Genomic DNA, 18,527 nt, shown 5'->3' with positions numbered 1-18,527 from the left:
AAAGCCAGGAGAGTGGGCGCTCTCCTGACCTCCTCAGGCAGGCCATTCCACGGGGTAAGGGCTACCATAGAGAAGGCCTATTTACGGGCTGCTGTTGATTTTGCTCATGTGCAGGCTGGCAGCTGCAAGAGACCCTGTTCAGATGAACAAAGCTGCTGTGGAGGGAGGCGATCCTGAAGGTATGCAAGACAAAGGCTGTGAAGAGCTTTGTATGTAATAACCAATACCTTGAATTGAGCACGGTAATTGATAGGTAGCCAATGGAGAGACTGTAGGATGGGAGTGATGTTCATGCTTCTGCTCGCTCCTGCTAACAGTCAAGCTGCAGCATTTTGCACTAATTGGAGCCTCCTAGTTAACTCAGATGGGAGACCAATGTACAGTGCATTACAATAGACAAGTTTTGATGTTACCATGGCATGGATCCAGGTGGCCAGGTCAGCCGTGTTGAGGTAAGAAGCCATCTTCCAGGCTAGGCTCTTAACCAAGTATGCAAGTGTCAGACGAATGCCATCAAAAGTGAGGAGTACAATGCCTTTCAAGACCTCTGTCTTCCCAACAAGCATCACTTCAGTCTTGTCTGGGTTCAATTTCAATTTGTTATTTTTCAGCCATTTCACCACAGCTGTCAGACAGTGATCTAAGATTTCTACTGCATCCTGCAGGGACCTGGATAGCGAGATACAGAGTTGGGTGTTATCTGCATATTGATGACATCCAACTCCACAGCTGCGAATGAGTTCTCCTAAAGGTTTTACACAGAGATTGAATAACATGGGAGATAAGGTTGAGCTCTGTGGAACTCCAAAAGATAGTTCCCGTTCTGGGGATAGCTGATCTTCGATGGCAACCCTTTGGGTCCGTTCCATGAGAAATGATTAAACCAGTCCAGAGCACATCCTTTGATGCTCACTTCTGTTTCTAAGCGCCTCAACAGTAGTAGACTGTGTCAAAGGCTGCAGATAGATCCAGGAGGCGCAATAAGGCATGTTTTCCTCCACCTAATATTTTTCTCTGAAACAGCATTTTCATTTTTTTGCTAGTCTGTAATACCTGTGCCATTTCTCATTGCCCTACCCACCTCACCATTTTGTTTTGGTGCATGGAGGGTGGTGAATGGGTTTTTAAAAATTGCATGCTAGTGATATATTGAAACAGTGATATACCGTGCATGAACTAAACAAACAGACATGACCAATCAGAATGTCAAAAAGAACAATCCTCTCTTTGCTGCCACCTCAAACATTCCTTGTAAGAACACACCTGAACACTGTGCCTGGGCCCCACTTTCAAACTCAGCGTGCATTGTGTGCTAGGTTCCTTTTCGACATGCAATCTAAAGAGAAAGAGAAAGGCAAGCCTGTGGAAGTGCATGGGGTCTCCTTGCGAGAAAGGGAAACCATTGCCTTACTATCAGTCTGGGATGAGGAGAAGAGTCAGGGTGCTTCTCATCCTCAGGACCCTCATCCTGTCCATCATGCCCTCTACAGAAACCAACAAAAGGGAAACCCGTCAGCAATGGCCTAGCGCAGTAGTTGGTCTATTCAGGATGGTTTTGTGGCAGAACTCACCACTGCTGAGGGGAGAACTGATAGAAATCAATGCATTGTAACTATGAGCACCAGTGCCTTTTTTTAAAGCACTGGATCTGTTCAGAAGTTCACAATTAAGAATTTACAAATCAGAATGCAGAAACAAAAGCATTTCTTGGTATCAGTGATGATTTATTGGTGGTCAGGTGATTCTGAAGCAGAACTTGCCTCAGCATTAACCATTACCCTCACACACACATGTTCTGCAAATGAAACTGTGCATAGTAATAATGAACTTGATCTTGATGTAAGGAGTATAAACACAGCAAAATTCTTTATTGGTGAACAGGACAGGACAATAAAAGAGCATAAAGGTGCCCTTAGCAATAATTTTCCAAAGCAATATCCCCTTAATTCTGTGACTGGTGATAATCATAGCTATGCTGAATTCTTTACTTACTGCCCGTAATTCAAAAACGGGAGAACAGCACAGCCAATCAAAACAACCACTCAAATGCAGGAAAGCAGCTAAGTAACTAAAAGCCATAAACAAAGGCATCGTACGATTTGTTGGTGGGCCTTGGAGGCAGTAACTAATTAAACAACACAGAGATATAGCGTATGTGCAAACATAGTATTTTTGATAGACTGCAACATTGCATCATCACAGCAGTACAACAGCACAAGCACACACACCCAGGGAAAAAAATGTTGCAAACAAAACATTTTGTAAAGTAAGGTCAAACACACATGGGAAGCCCTGTATAAAAAACCTGCAGTGTGGAATGATTGCCCTAAACGTGCTATGATCTGAGGCATCCACTCCTGGAGGCAAGGGAAAAAATGATCATAGCTATAGTTTGGAAGATGCCAGAATTCCTTTATCTTCATTTCGGTGCAGAGAATGTCCAAATTGGATCATGACCTTCAAACCCACAACAACAACCCCCCCCCAAAATTGCTTGATTTATGCCACATAGTGATACATGACCTTGAACTGAACTTCAAGATAATTTTTGAGGGTGACGTCCATCACAATATAAAAACGATCTTGTATGGATGATTGCTTTAAAATGTGATGCCAGTAACTCATTTTCTAAGGCACTTTTTGGATGTCAGGCTACTAATCTCACATCTCCTACAGCTTAAAAGATTTTACACTGCCCTGCTGCCATCTGCTGGATAGGAAGATACATCAGTGTCCCTGGAATATTTTGTAGGACAAAGGAACCCTGTTAAATTCAAGTCAGAGATTTTTTTAAAAATCTTTTATTCTGCTGCCTTAGACAAGGTCCATTGGGTTCAAGATAATTAAATAAATAAATAATAAAGATGGAATCATTATTTTAGAAAGTACAAAATAGTAACAACAGTAATAATAACAATGTGCTTATATACCACTCTTCCAGACAGATTAATGCCCCACACAGTGCTGTGAACAAAGTCAGTATTATTATTATCCCCACAATACAGCTGGGGAGCTGCAGCTGAGAGGATTGGCTTACCCAAGGCCACCTGCTGAACTCATGGCAGTAGTGGGATTCAACCAGCAAAGTACTAACTCACTACCCAACCATTTCACCACTAGGATACAGGGCCATACAATATTTGGCTAGCGAGACAGTTTCAAAATTGTCATTAAATGTTTTTCAGGTGATTATCCCTAAGAATTGTGTGAGAGTACATAAATGTTTTCTTGTTTTGTAAAATGAGGAGGGAGGCATCAAAGTTGGCTCACTGGTTCACGATATTTGGATGATTCTAATAAATAAAAAGGACCATCCACTGTTTCCATAGCCTAAATTAAGGAGCCTGGTAGCCATCTTTTATGGGTGAGAAATGTAACATCTACTCATCACACGTGGTTCTGTCTTGGATAAACTGTTTCTCCTTCACACCTTTAAAATTTTGGAATTATTGAAATTAAAAGAGACAGCCAAAAGCTGCAAGGTATTCTGATAATGGCAACTGATTTAGGAAGACATTTTCTAAAGATGTTAATAAGTCACTGATGGACTCTGGTTATGTGGACAAAAAATCAAGACAATCTTATGGTCTGACGGTTCAAGTAAGAGGAAAAAGATATTTCAGGCACCAGGATCAATATCTGCATTCCAAGAAACAACATCTGAGATAGGTTTGCACACCTTGGCTTGGAGGCAAGACACTAACTAATGTTTGACAGTTCAGATATCACAAGAAAGTATGGTTAGGAATAATAGGATAATAGTTTGGAGAATAGTACAACTGAGCCATAGTTTGTTTCACATCATTGTCAGCTTTGTTTATCTTGATTAATTGATTACTTAAATAACTTTACAATCCTCATGGTGAAACTGCACAGAGAAAATGGTAACTGTATCAATCAAACAAGCCAGTAAGTGGGTGCATTTTACCTGGTATATAATACGCAAGGTGCTAACAGAGGAAGAAGCATTTTTCCTAGTTCCCCCTCATTGGTGCAGCCTGCTGTAATGCAGTGGTTTTGTTTGTGAGATTCGCCCAATCCTCAGAGAGAACTATCAGAGCAAACAGCAGGCTAATTACAGAGGGGGCAGAGAAACATCTACCAACTCCTTCTCCAGACCTTTCTGCTGGATCCAACTCTTGCATATGCATGTCATTTCAAAGCAAATTTCAATTTCAAGAAGCACTGTTTATTTTGTGCCACCGCTCGTGACAACTCTTCATCACATCAAAAAGATGTAAGGCTTTCAAGTACATATTACAAAATTTGATGATACTATTAAGGATTAGTGTAAATGATAACAGGGCAATCTGCATATTGACACATCTATCTGGTATCAGATTTGCATGCTGCCAACATTATGTGTCATTGGGGTTTCAAATGGTTAAGTGACAAATAATTTAATGTTTATATAACACTTCACATACTAAAACTGTTTCACATATGATATCCCAGCCATTCTTACAACAACACTGTAAGGTAATATGTTATTCCTGTATTGTATATTGAGGGATCTGAGGCGGAGCGAGAGAGGCTTGCTTGCCTAAGGCCACCTGAGTTCTGGGCGAAGACAAGATTTTAATACTGCTACAAAAAGGAAAAGTAATATATGCAAAAGGTGCTACTTGGCACATAAAGGTAATTCTTTAAGCCTTTCAGCTGGACTCTGTCTAATCCCCAGTCCCTATACAACATCCATTCTCATTGTAGTTATAAAATGTAACTGCTTTACTGAAGAGTCAACTGCAACCTTCTGGCTGAAAACTTTTCAGCTAAAACATATGAAGACTCTTACCAGCATGGAAGAAGGGGGAAAATGGCTGCCTCCAGAGTACCAACATCTTCTTCATGGGATGGTTCTCATGCTTCAGGAAATGACTGTTGAATGTGGCACTGGTACATACAAAATAAGAAAAATACATTAAAATATGGACTCACATTTATACAAACATGTATGTCTGATTAGGAATATCCAGGTACAAATAATTCTTCTTATCTGACCAAGGGACCAGACCCTGCAACAAACCCAGATGCTAACTCCATCCCCATATATAGCCAGGTAATATTTTTACAAGGCCCTGCAACAACACCTATGCCATCTTGGGTTCATTGACTAGCTCATCCTCCAATGTGATACATGTTGTCACATTTCAGCAATGCCCTCTTTCCCTTTACACAAGACAAATGGGTCAGTTTCTACACAAAATAATAAATGGATACAAAACTGACATGACAAATGGCAACATTCAAAAATCAATGGGAAGTTATTTCAACCTCCCTGATACTCTGTTGAGAATTTAGAAATTACCATTCCCAGCAAAAGGGCAATAAAAGAGACTTCAACATGAAAGCAATGCATTAGAATTTATCAAGGGGCTTGACACAATCTCTCCCAAAGAGCTGAACCTGGGATTCCTTAGCCATTACAGATGTTCAATAGCTTAGAAAAACCAGGAAAATGGCCAATTACAGGTACTGTGATTGGTGTCTGCACTTTTCTTGATTATATTTGAATTTTGCATAATTAGATCTCAACCTGTATTATCTGCATGTCATGACCTTTTGGCCTTGATGTTTGTTTTTTATTTATAACCCCATGTTTGTACCCAGTGGTGACCTATATCTATCCACTACAAACACCCCATAATTACCTTTAAAGCCTTCTATGGCCTTCCTTCCTCCCTTATCTCTGTTCCATATCCTGATTCATCCCTCTCCATGACCCTGTCCCTCACTCTTCCAGTTCGACCAAACCCAGCCATCCAAAGGTCTTCACCTCCCTCAATAATAATAATAATAACATTCGATTTATATACCGCCCTTCAGGACAACTTAATGCCCACTCAGAGCGGTTTACAAAGTGTTATTATTACCCCACAACAATCACCCTGTGAGGTGGGTGGGGCTAAGAGAGCTCAAGAGAACTGTGACTCGCCCAAGGTCACCCAGCTGGCTTTGTGGAGGAGTGGGGAATCAAACCCGGCTCTCCAGATTAGAGTCCCGTGCTCTTAACCACTACACCAAACTGGCTCTCAAATGACTGTACCCTTTCTCCCTTGCTGCCCCATGCCTGGAACGGCTTTCCCAAACACTGCATGATGCTACATCTCTCACTTTCTTCACATACATTTTCAAAACCCACCTTGGCACAATCCCTTCATTCCCCTTACCTAAGCATAAGCAAATGTAATTGTAATGAACACACATTCGTTATCCCTCTATCTTTAGCTTTGCTTCTGCCTCCCAGCCATCCATTTGCTACTTCTCCTGTCAAATTTTTTACAGGGCCTGTCTCCTTGTACTCTGTAAAACTTCACACACATTTATGGGTTTCTATAAATAACAAGATGGCTAGGGGGTACATAATAGAGGCTTATAAAATTATGGAAGTAGAGCAAGTGAATAGAGAGCGATTTCTCCTTCTCTCATAATGCCAGAACTCAGGGGCACGCCTGAAGTTGATGGGGAATGGATTCAGGAAGGACTGACAAAAGGAAATACTTCTTTATTGAATGAGCAATGAAACTGTAGAATCCACTGCCTGTGGATGTAGTGATGGCCACAAGAACAGAAGGCTTTAAAAGAGGGAAGGGTAGATAAATTCATGGAGGACAGGTTTCATCAATGGCAACTACTCATGGTGAGTAAAACGAACCTCTACATACAGAGGCAGCAAACCTCTGAATGCCGGTTCTAGGAGACAGTATCGGGGGCAGGCCTTGGCCTCTAGGCCCTATTTGATGCCCACCAGTGCAAGTGGTTAGCTGCTTTGTGAAATAATATGGACTAGGTGGACTTCTGGTCTGATCCTGCAGAGCCCTTCTTGTTCTTAAGCACTGTGTGTTAAAAAGCTAGTGGAGGAAACTGTAGCACAGACTCTTTAACCAGATTAATGGTGAGAAAGAAAGCAGACTGAAGGTGCCGCTAGGAGCAGAAGACTCCAGAGCTAAGATGCTACTATAACCAGGAGAAAGAGACATGAGGAATGGTGAGTATGCAATGCAAATTTTCATGGCCTGCAAGGTTCCTTGGACACATGGTTTACTACTCACATGAAGTTATGTATGTCCCACTGATGTCAGTACGACAATTAAGCGTTTTCATAAAGCTATTCCAATGAAGTCAAATAAACTTGAAAAGAGCTTACCTTTGGTTATGTTTTAGCAATTTAATGTCATCTACTTGGAAGGGAGGTTTAGAGATACATTCTCTTATTTTTAAGCCAATTTTTATAATTCTGTCCAGTTTTTCAAAAGGAAAAAAGACAGGTTTTGCAGACTACAGACTTTCCATGGAGCCTCTACCACTTTGTTTCTTCTTTACCAGTGACAAATTTAGCACAAAGAAAGTACCAGAAGGAACACCTGAAACCCCAACCTTTTAAGTCCCTTCTCTCTTGACCCTAGAAGCAGAGTTCATTTCCATTTTAAACCCATCAACTCTCAAGTAGAAAAAAAATTAAAGGGGAAGGAAAACTACTTTATCAAGACCAAGTGGAACATGATCGCTTGATCCACTCTCCCCCTTGGTTTTGCTTCAAAAAAAGATCACAGTATCTAAGCAAGAAACTAATATACTAGAGCAGATTCTATGCACTTAGCTAAAACTATTCCTAATGTACTACATTTAATTTTGCCCTACCAATTTCTCCTGCATTGCATTCAAGTTATTTTGCCCTATATAATTAAATGTAGGTCACTTAAAACTAAATCACATATGTATTGCTCTGCTTTAGATGTAGTCACTTGGTCATACTACAGTACGATAAAAAGAGGGAATCCAAGAACTGGCTTGTATATAAACAGCTAACAAAATGCTTGTAATTATGTCAGGAAGGAAGTGTTGAATGAAAAAGGAAACTAGAAACACCTCTAATGAGATGGAGGTGGGAAGAGAATACATCACTATCAGGGATGCTCTAGGGGTAGAGGAGTAATGCCACTCTCTATTCTGTAAAATCAAAAAGAGTCCAGTAGCACCTTTAAGACTAACCAACTTTATTGTAGCATAAGCTTTCGAGAATCACAGTTCTCTTCATCAGATGTGATTCTCGAAAGCTTATGCTACAATAAAGTTGGTTAGTCTTAAAGGTGCTACTGGACTCTTTTTGATTTTGCTACTACAGACTAACATGGCTAACTCCTCTGGATCTCTATTCTGTATAACCTCAGAAGCTCCTACTATGTTCCAGGTGATAGATGGGTTACTGTGTGACCCCCTGGAACTCAATGGGAGATTCTGAGAATCAAGCCCATCTCAGTCTGCATCTCTCAGCCTTGGATTCCAGGCTATGGTAGCATTTTACAATTCTTACCCTGATCACTTGTGCAGCTATACTGCAAAAGATCCTTAATATACAATCTACAAATGGGGAGCTAAGAGATATCCACTTGCCTTGGGCCACCTTGTAAGTCCACAGCTAAATAAGGAGTTGAACACTGCTACCTTCTATCGAATACAAACACTCTATCCTCTGTACAAACCTGAGCTGAATAACAGTTCTCATAAGTGAATATATATAAAGCAAAATATATTTCCTCTGTTTATTGAAAAATGCATTTAAGAAGCTATTTGACAATATATCCACAGGAATATCTTCACTAAGACTAAATATACTAATTAACTAGGCTTGCATATTACAAACTCCACAGAAGGAGATCAGTATGTTCTTGTCACTAGCAACAAGTAATCTTCCCATGCCAGGAAGCCTATTCATATTACAGACTCTGAGGCCAAGTTTGGAAAGGGGTTTTGGCACAGCAGTATATCAGCTATATTGCATCATATTTTAGATAGCTTTTCAACAAGGTTGTACAATTTGCACTTTTACTTAAAAAGTCAAATTTCATAGATCACTAGTCCTAATGGCTTTCATGTTCTTTAAGAGTGTAGCTAGCAGACAGTCCTCACAGCATATCATTTAGCAGCCACTCCAAGAAGAAGAGTTAGGTCCACATGGTGCCCATCAGATGGTTTTGCAAATAGACAAGAAAAGGAGACATTTAAGCAGTACATGTTTGACTGTCAAGGGAACAGTGCGACAGATACACTGACAAGGCACACCCCCACCAGGCCACCATTATTGATGGCTATGGATTCCATGTCTAATCCTATTCAAGCCAGAACTTCTTTTATGCAATTTCTAAGATACTAATTTAGCCATAAATACAGTATTGATTTCAAGGAATTTATTACTGTCCTGGCCTTTTTGCAGTTCTTACCACTGAACCTTTAGTTTGGCCTGAAGATGAGGGCAAAATCATTAGATGGGACCACTGCATGTCCAATGGCAGGTCGAATTACCATTTTGGCAGCTTGGTGACCGTAAAAGACAAGCTAAGCTTGACAGCAGCGTATTTGTGATTTTTAACAACAAGGTGAGTACCAGCACTTGCTTTAAAGAAGACTGTGGCAGATCTGCCACCATCACACCTAGCCTGATCTTGCCACAGCCCTACTCATTTGATTATGAATCAGATGTAATCAGATATACCGTTTTGTTTCAGAACTGCCAAGTGATTCACTCTTTAATTACTGCCAGTCAATTATAAAGGTTATACATGTCTATCCCACATTTCCATATGTCCAGGATGACTTAGAAAAGATAAACCAAAATACACAATAAAACAGGACCAAAAAAGCCCACAACAAATTGCCAACACCCACCAGACAGAACTAAAAAAACTATGTGAGAATACCCTATGAAACAGAGAAAGCTTAGAAGACTTTCAAAAGTCTCTTAAAGTGGAAGCTTTTAGAAGTTCTTACTACAAAACCCAAAAGAGCATTTTAAAGACTATTTAATAAGTAATAACTTTTCCTTAAGTTCCAGACATGTCATTCATTATTGGGATAAAGAGCCTTAACAAAAAAAAAATTCACCTCAGACACTAAGTACAAAAGAAAAGGATTTAGCACTTTGTTCTGGTAAACCAGACATTCCTCTTTGTTCCATGGAAATAATCTATTCTAGTTCTATATAGTTATCTCTTATTTGTTTATTTGTTGTCAGTAAAAATTTTGAAAAAATTTAAAATAAAAAGTAAAAAAAATAAAAGGATGTAGCACTCCTTGACCAACAGAAATTAAAATCAAGAGCTTTTGACATTTTTTCTTAGCACTGATTTCTCACCTCTGCACTGGAAATCTGCTTTGAAACCCGTTTTCTATTTATATCAGGAATGCCCTCCACACGAGCAAACCTATATGAAAAGATTCATTCACCTGTGATCTGTGCATGCATGCAAGGGGCTCCAGAAAATTGTTCCTCATGGGGCGCCAGTAACCTTTGATTTGGCCCTGAGCACAGACATTTTGAATTAACAGATCACAGACTACAAGTATGTGTATATGTTCGTGCACTGTATGAAAAAAGAAAAGGAATGGTCATCTTCCCATTCTGAATAACTTATCAATGAGCAGTGTAGTTCAACAGATGGTACTGAACCCGGGCACATTACTGTATTTAGGCTTCTGAATCCTAGCTATGAAACTTAAATTATAGTGAGCTATTTAACAGGGTTGTGCTAAGGACAAATAAAATAAGATTCTAATGCCTTGTCTTTTATACAGTATTTTCATGTCAACAATGTGTCTTTACAAATGACAGAATTTGTATTCTACTTTTGATAGTTTGGCATAACCTACCAAGTCTTGAGTTCATGGCAGGCCAGAATTCTATGTCCTCCCTAAGATGTGCAAGGAAGGCTAGAGCAAGGGATAATTCTGTGCTCTTAAATGATTTTAAGGATGTTGAAAAAAGAACACTGAAAACCTGATCCCCTCTGCTCCCAGTCACCTGAGATAAGAGAGTTTATGAGAGGGGCAGGGTGATTAAGTCTAGTCTTTCTGCCCCCAATGACTTAACATTCAGAGCCCATCTATATCAACTCACTGACCTGACTGCAGTAGTGGGGTTATTCAGAGTTCAACCCTCTGAGCTATAAAGAGTAACAAACTCACAGAAGACGTAGGAGAGGGTCATTCAGATCAAAGTTCCAGCTTTGCTATTCTGTCCTCAGTGACTTGACTCGAGAGAGCAAGGCCTTATGTGCATCTCTCAGAAGAAGCAGTGGCACACTCACTATCACTACTGCAGTCATTTAAACAAGTGAGCGACGAGCCTTTTTCTGGAATTAGAGAGCTTACATTACAACCAAGGTTACATTGGTCCACAATTTAAAAAACAAAAGAATTCAAAAGCTTTCTCACTGTTTTTCTGATGCACATAAATGTTGTGATATACTGGCTTTTCCTAAGAAGAGGTATTACACTACTTCCATGAGGTTTTCTGATATGATGAGACTATTTAAAATGCATGTATACTTTTTGTCTAGAAAGTGGGGTGCATCCAACAGCACATTTCCTAGCACAGGAACATCTGCACGCTGAATATGACATTCATGACCTTCCTGCAGATTAGTACCTGAAATCCTGCTCCTGGGAGACCCCTCTCCCAGGAGCAGGATTTCAGGGGCCATTCTGGGCTGCCATGGGAAGGAAAAACTACAAAAGTTACATTCTGTGAGCAGAAGTCCTTGCTGCAACAAAAAGTACCTGAGCAGCCACCCGAGTAATTTCTTACACTTGGATAGTAGCTGTATAAGTTTTCCATTACTAATGCAGTTTGATCCCACACTTGCCACATCCTAGACACCAGGTTGCTATAGTGCTTAGAAATATCACTGTGGTACCGAATGTTATAATCAATGATTTTATTGAAATGTCTCTCAGAGAATCTCAGCAGAAATACAAAGTTTATCATTTTGCACCAGAATGTTTTGTTGCATGACAAAAATAAATAGCATGAAGTTCTTGTGGTTGCTTGTTTATATGTGAATTTAACATTACACAATTCAATGGTGGTGGATGAATTAATTTTTTAACCAACTGTTTTCTTCAGTGGCTCCAATATTCCGATGAATTAAGCATTTTAAAACAATCATGGAATTAAGAGAAAATGGGGAAAGTTAGGTTGGAGTTAGAGGTTAGCTTCTGTTATGATGATGACAGCAAGGGTTAAGCCTATATTTATATATTACTACAACCATTTCATCATAGCTTTAATAAAATTATGAAAAAAATGTGATTAGGATTAGGTTCTGTTGTATTAGCTGTGCTAGTCTACTGCTGCAGAAATAAACACAACTTTATTCCAGGGCCATTTCCAGATGGCTTATCTGCACCCGGGACGTCGCGCCACGTTTCAGATCGTGCCAGGGAAAATGCGAAATATCGCGTTTTCTCACGTGAGTTTTGCGCAACATCGTGCAAAACTCGCGCGAGAAAACGGGATATTTCGCGTTTTCCCCAGCGCGATCCGAAATGTGGCGCGAAGTCCCGGGTGCAGGTAAGCCGTCTGGAAACGGCCCAGATGTCTTAGCATCTAAAGTGGGCTGTATTCCACAAAAACATATGCTAGACTAAAATTGTTAAACTGTAAAACTATAAGATATCACTGTTTCAGGTAGATAGGTCTGTAGTAGAAGAGCAAGATTCAGGTTCAGTAGCACTTTAAAGAACAGCTAGATTTCCAGGATATGAGCTTTCAAGAGTCAAAACTCCCTTTGTATCACTGGACTCCCATGCTAATTCCCAGGGTTGTTTTGAGAATAAAGTGAGAAGCAGGTAGCACAAGGGCTGGATAAAAATGCATTAGACAGATACCAGCAGAATTAAACAGGTGTCCAGTGGTACCTTAATGACTAACAAAATCTATTCCAGTGTAAATTTATGTGAGACACTGCTCACATCATCAAACGTATTTTTTTATTCTGCAACAAAATACTAATACGGTTGCCCATCTAGACCAATAGTACAACCCTATTCATGTTAACAGATCCGTGAAGTTCCTCCAAGTTCAGTTGAACTCTTATATAAGTGTGCTTCAGACTATAAGATTTTCCTCAACGCATTGAAGGAGTGGGAGCATAAAAGCATGGAGGAGAAACAGTACAACCCTAAGATTTTGATGGGCTTAGACCAAGGTTGCAGAGGCAGGCAATGGCAAACCACCTCTGTTAGTCTTTTGCCATGAAAACCCCACCAGGGGTCGCCATAAATCAGCTATGACTTGATGGCACTCTCTACCACCACAGATTGGAGTAACTTTTTTTAGGATTGCACCGAAAATGACCTAACTTCAGCATCAGGGCTGAGACGTGTGTTCTTCGTCTCGTGTCAGCCCCTCCCCAGTCACTTCTCCACGCTTTCATCTCTGACAGTGAAGAATATCTCCCGACCAAACTGCTAAACTGGACAGAGGACCTGAGGCAACGTTGTGGGGATGCGGGGGGTCAAAGCTCAGCCACAGTGCAAGTGGGGCAACGGCTGACAAAACATGGGCAGGAATCTGAGAGGACCACGCGGTTCTCTTACTGCAGACAACCCGGACGCAAAACGGCGACCCTCTTATCCCTTTCACACGGTCGGCGGCGATTGACTGCCCTTGCCAGCGCCGCAGACGTCTCCGCCCCGTCCCGTTCCCCCTCGCTCCGGCAGCCGAGAGTAGGCCCTGCCCCCTTCCTCCTTCTCTTTCTCTTCCCCCACGACTGAAGGAGGGATTGTGGTACCTGCTGCCGCTCGTCCTCAGCGCGACCCCCCCACGCAGCAGCCTCAGGGACAACCCCGCCGCCATCTTTGCGCTATTGCTGCTGCTGCTCCTCCTCACTCAGCCACCCGCTGCCGCCGCTGCCTCGCTCGCTCCACACCACGCCGCCACCTCCTCCCAGCCACCCGGCCTTGCTTTTCCCCCGCCCGCCAGGGAAAGCGGGAGGACCCATGTCGAGAAGGAGGCGGGCGCAACGGAGAGCGGCCTCCTCTCAGCACTGCCTCCGCCTGAGCCCAGCAAGAGGCTCCCCTCAATAAAGGCGAGGGTGCCCTTTTGCCTTTGCGATGGAAGGGGAAAGGTGGAAGGGGACACGACTTTCTAGAATGCCAGCGCTGGGTCAGGGTCTCGGATGCCGCTGCCAGAGATAGGGCCGAGCTACCTCCCCTCTTAGGCTAGGTTATCAGCGCAAACTTTATTGATCCTGTGGGAAGTTTAAGAAATTTTGAGAAAGGGTGGGTGCCACTCCAAAATGGCTGCCATGGGGGACAATTACAAAAGATGGTTGGGGTGGGTCCCGAGCCAAACATTTTTCTAGAATGGTGGCAGCAGCGGCCAGCTATTTTCAAATGGGCCCTCGCTGCTGATCCGTATGCCTAGGTTCTGAAGCACCTCCTGCTCTAATAAAATGGAAGAAAGCTGGCATTTGGCTCTCTGTTTTGGGCAAGTGGGCATCGGGAATCATATTGGTGGGTATTGTGGTACCCAGAAGTGCCATGTTGGGGAATTACTGGTATAGTGTGTGATGCTGGGGCGTTTGACTTCTCCAGCACTCCTCAAACGCCTGTGTGAATTGTTTCTTTAAACATTAAGGGTGTTACTACCCATCAGGTGCAGATGTGTGGCCAGACTGACCTACACACAAGATCAGATGTCAGCTCCCCTGTAATACCATGTACGGCTTCCGTAGGGTTTTGTTCTGGTGTCTTGTTTAGTAAGTGAAACTTTTCCTGGCATGAATCTAAGTGATGGGGAAAGCTTCCCTAAATTTACTAAATTTGTGTGTGGCGGTTTTCAAAGGAACAGGATTGGTAAATAAAAGTAGCCTCACTAGTTTTGCATATGGTACCTCTTAGTGTAGAAATGAAAAGTGTAAATCTTTTTGCTTGAAATGTAACTAAAATCAACTTCCAAATAAAGTTCAGGTTGGCTTTAGAAGGGGAGAAGTCATGTTCATCACCGAGCATTATGTTGAATATTACTCTGATTACTGTATGGATTCTCCCCTTAGCTTTTATTAGCCATCCTCCCTGCTGGTGTGTTTAATTTAATTGTTTTAAATTATGTGTGTTTGCATCATCTTTAAACATGTTTTAATATTTTAAATGTTTTGAATGTTGGGATTTTTTTTAATGTCTTGTTGTTCGCCGCCTTGGGGTCCCTGTATTTGGTTGGAAAGGCTGGCATAGAAATTTTTTAAATAAATAAATATATAAAAAGTTATCCCACTCTCACCCATAATTGACACTTTAAAAGGTATCCTTGTACTTTTACATGGTTTGTGTGTCTTTCTACTATACATATACTATAGCATGCTACTGGACTCTTTTTGATTTTGCTACCACAGACTAACACAGCTAACTTCTCTGCATCCTTTTTTAGTGGAATACTTAATTCAAAGTATCTACTACCCTGATATAGTATTCACAATCATTAACATATACTAGAAATTCCCACTTCATCCATGAGTGTACACAGAAAGAAGTGGGTTGGACAGGAATCCATCCTTTTGATGTTCTTTAATAACTCTTATTGTATTACAGTGAGTACATTGTATTCAGGATATCACTAAGTAATAACTAACGTGGGTGTAAGTATACAAGACCACACGCTTAGGTCCATTGTCTTTGTACACATCAGTGATTTTCATCCAGACATTACACAGTGCAGAGGAACCTTGCACATCCTGTTCCCTTTAAACCAGGGGTAATGTCTGAAGCCATTCTGAAGAACATGTTCTGACTTTACCCATCTGACAGCTGAACCCAGGAGACGTCGCATTAGATCAGTTCAAGAGTGCAAATACAATGTAATCTGAAGAGTTTTTTGTGCCATCAACATTGCTGGAATGTTATTGTTTGATATTTTAGTCCAAATTGTGTTACAGAGATGTTGCAGTGTCCCATTTTGCCAGTTCAATCAGCAATCTTCACCTGCTGTTGGATGATTAATGTGATTTTATAACCATTAATCTGCTTAATTAGTAAAAATAATCTGGAAAAACTTGCTTCTCAAGGACTTCTAAGGGTGTGGAAACAGAAGATGTTTGAAATAAAACAAAGAGTGTAACCAAATAAATCTTTACAACTTTGAATCACAATAAATATTGAAAGAAAACATGTATATTAATGAAGTCTGCTTTATTGTTTAGAGCATATCTGAAAGTTTATTTAAAAGTTTGTTTTTACATAGTTATACAAATTCCACTTTGACATGAGCTCCGCCTTGTTGCCTGGAAAAAAATCAATACTGTAATTCCAGGTTTGTTCAAGCATACTTGCATCTACTGTTGTAACAGTATCAATGATCTGTCCTAGCGCTTCGATTGTGTTTACTTTTGGTACAGAATGTCCTTGACATATTTCCAGAAAAAGAAGTCTAATGGGGCAATGTCAGGAGAACAAGGAGGCCTGGAATTGGACCACCCCTATTGGTTCAATGGCCTGACCAATGTTGCATAAAGGTAATCATGAAACTCCCTCAATGTGGTAGAGCACCATCTTGCTGGAAAATCACTTGATCAAGGTTAGGCAACTGGGCAAAAACATGATTTTGCAACATCTTTAGGTAATTAGTATTGCTGATGGTTCACTGCAGAAAAATGGCCCCATAATAACAACAAAAACAACAGATGCAGAGGAGTTAGCCGTGTTAGTCTGTGGTAGCAAAATCAAAAAGAGTCCAGTAGCACCTTTAAGACTAACCAATTTTATTGTAGCATAAGCTTTCGAGAATCAAGTTCTCTTCATCAGATGCCTGATACAGAGACTGGTCAAATACAGAAGAGGAGGAGAGAGAAGAGGCAATTAGGGGGAGGAAGGGGGAGGGTGGAATCAAAACATTCCTTTGCTACTATATGTAAACATCTTCTTTTAGTGTGTGTATCAGTTGGCTTCAAAGGAGTTTGCCCTGTTAGTTTGTAGCAGCCAAACAGCTAGACCAAACTAACAGGGCAAACTCCTTTGAAGCCAACTGATACACTAAAAGGAGATGTTTACATATACTAGCAAAGGAATGTTTTGATTGCACCCTCCCCCTTCCTCCCCCTAATTGCCTCTTCTCTCTCCTCCTCTTCTGTATTTGACCAGTCTCTGTATCAGGCATCTGACGAAGAGAACTTGATTCTCGGAAGCTTATGCTACAATAAAATTGGTTCGTCTTAAAGGTGCTACTGGACTCTTTTTGATTTAACAAAAACAACAGTGTCTTTATATATCACCCTTCAGGACATATTGGTGCCACTGTCAGAACAGTAAACAAAGTCAGTGATTATTGCCCCCACAATACATCTCGGAAGCTGGGGCTGTGAGGAATGGCTTACTCAAGGCTACCTGCAGAGTTCATGGCAGTACTGAGTTTAACCAGCAGAATGCTGACTCAAAGCCCAACCACTTAACCACTGTGCTACAACATAGTGATCATGCGTGAGTCTGCAAATAGTATTTCCATCCTGTCCCTGTTCCATTTATTGCGCAGCATGAGGCTTTCTGAAGCTCCAGAACACAAAAAATTGCTATAATAAATTATCTGAGTTGCTTTTTCCATATGCAAAAAACTACATTATGTTATATGACCCCATTTGGAAGCTCTAATTATTCAAAGTTGTAAAGGTTTCTTGTGGATATCCTGTACTTTAAATTCCAGAAGGATAGCCATGCTAGTTTGCTACAGACAAAATTACAATCTTTTATCGTAAAGACTAGAAAAATTTATTGTGGCAGCAGTATTTGTAAGCCAAACCCACTTTGCCAGACAAGCAGAAAAACATAATCAGCCTTTTAAGCCTAGGGGAGGTATAGCTGGATGGGGTGTTAACCAAAATTAATGGTATTTAGGCTTCCCACTAAGTGGTTCTGAGAATGCACCCTCTCAGCTGTGCCTGTGGGGAAGGTCACCTTCTAGTCTTTGCCTGGTGATTCAGAATCTCATGTATACTGCATATGTGCTATTTGACAGGGATTTCTTACAATTGTGCTACTTACAGCTGATTTTGTCACCAGCACCAATGGAAGGTACCAGATTCCCTGTTAAGCTGCTGTATGGTTTGAGAGTTGCTTTGTCTATAGGGCATATGAGGCGTGGGTTCTAGTTCTCTCTCTTCATGTTGTTTCCTGGCGATCTAAAAAGGCTTTTTATCATGACCACATTTCTTTGTGGCAGAACTCAACCTTCCAGTTCTTGCTTTCCATCATGATGCTTTTCTCACTATGCACTTTTGGAGGTGATAGGCTTGCTTCACCTAAGCTAAGTCTTTTTATTTGCCTCCATTCCCCCTCCTTGTACAAATGCTTCTTCTTTCTCAGAGGTGATACTATGTTAGGCTGGAAGACTTGTCTGGGGAGGCCCTGGGTTCCTTGTGGGAGGAGGGTTCTCATTCAGATGCTGAGTGAGCTATTTGAACTATTGTTCCATCTTTCTCTGGTGTCACTTTATCAAAGGAATAATAGTTTGTGATCTTGCGTGATATAGTGGGATTTGAAGCCCATCTGCATGAAACATGGCAGTTTCTGGGCTTCTGATGGATATGCCTCAGTGATTAACACAAGGGCAGAATGTATTTTTGAATGCTTTGTAGGGCATGGTGACATCACAGAGGCTGTGTGTATTTTGGCTTAGCTAATATGGCAGTGGCATCCATGACTGATGGGTGTTGGTGGTGTCACGCCATGATCCATGCTGTTTTTATGCTTTCTGTTCATTA

The 18,527-nt window shown here is 41.1% G+C and overlaps 1 protein-coding gene across 1 annotated transcript in view; it reads right to left on the bottom strand.

The window, feature by feature from the left end:
- PISD (phosphatidylserine decarboxylase) overlaps positions 1-14,049 on the bottom strand; it is a 66,806-nt gene extending 52,757 nt beyond the window's left edge. Inside the window, exons 1-2 of the mRNA XM_054996316.1 lie at positions 13,572-14,049; positions 4,796-4,893 (exon numbers count right to left, since the gene is read on the bottom strand). Coding sequence (XP_054852291.1) covers positions 4,796-4,893; positions 13,572-13,636 — 163 coding nt within the window. The 5' untranslated portion in view covers positions 13,637-14,049. The remainder of the gene's footprint in view (positions 1-4,795; positions 4,894-13,571) is intronic.
- Positions 14,050-18,527: the final 4,478 nt, after the last annotated feature.

Source organism: Eublepharis macularius, chromosome 13, assembly GCF_028583425.1.
Source record: "Eublepharis macularius isolate TG4126 chromosome 13, MPM_Emac_v1.0, whole genome shotgun sequence".
NCBI lineage: Eukaryota > Metazoa > Chordata > Lepidosauria > Squamata > Eublepharidae > Eublepharis > Eublepharis macularius.
The sequence above is the reverse complement of the archived record's forward strand: the minus strand, read 5'-3'. Positions and strand labels throughout refer to the sequence as shown.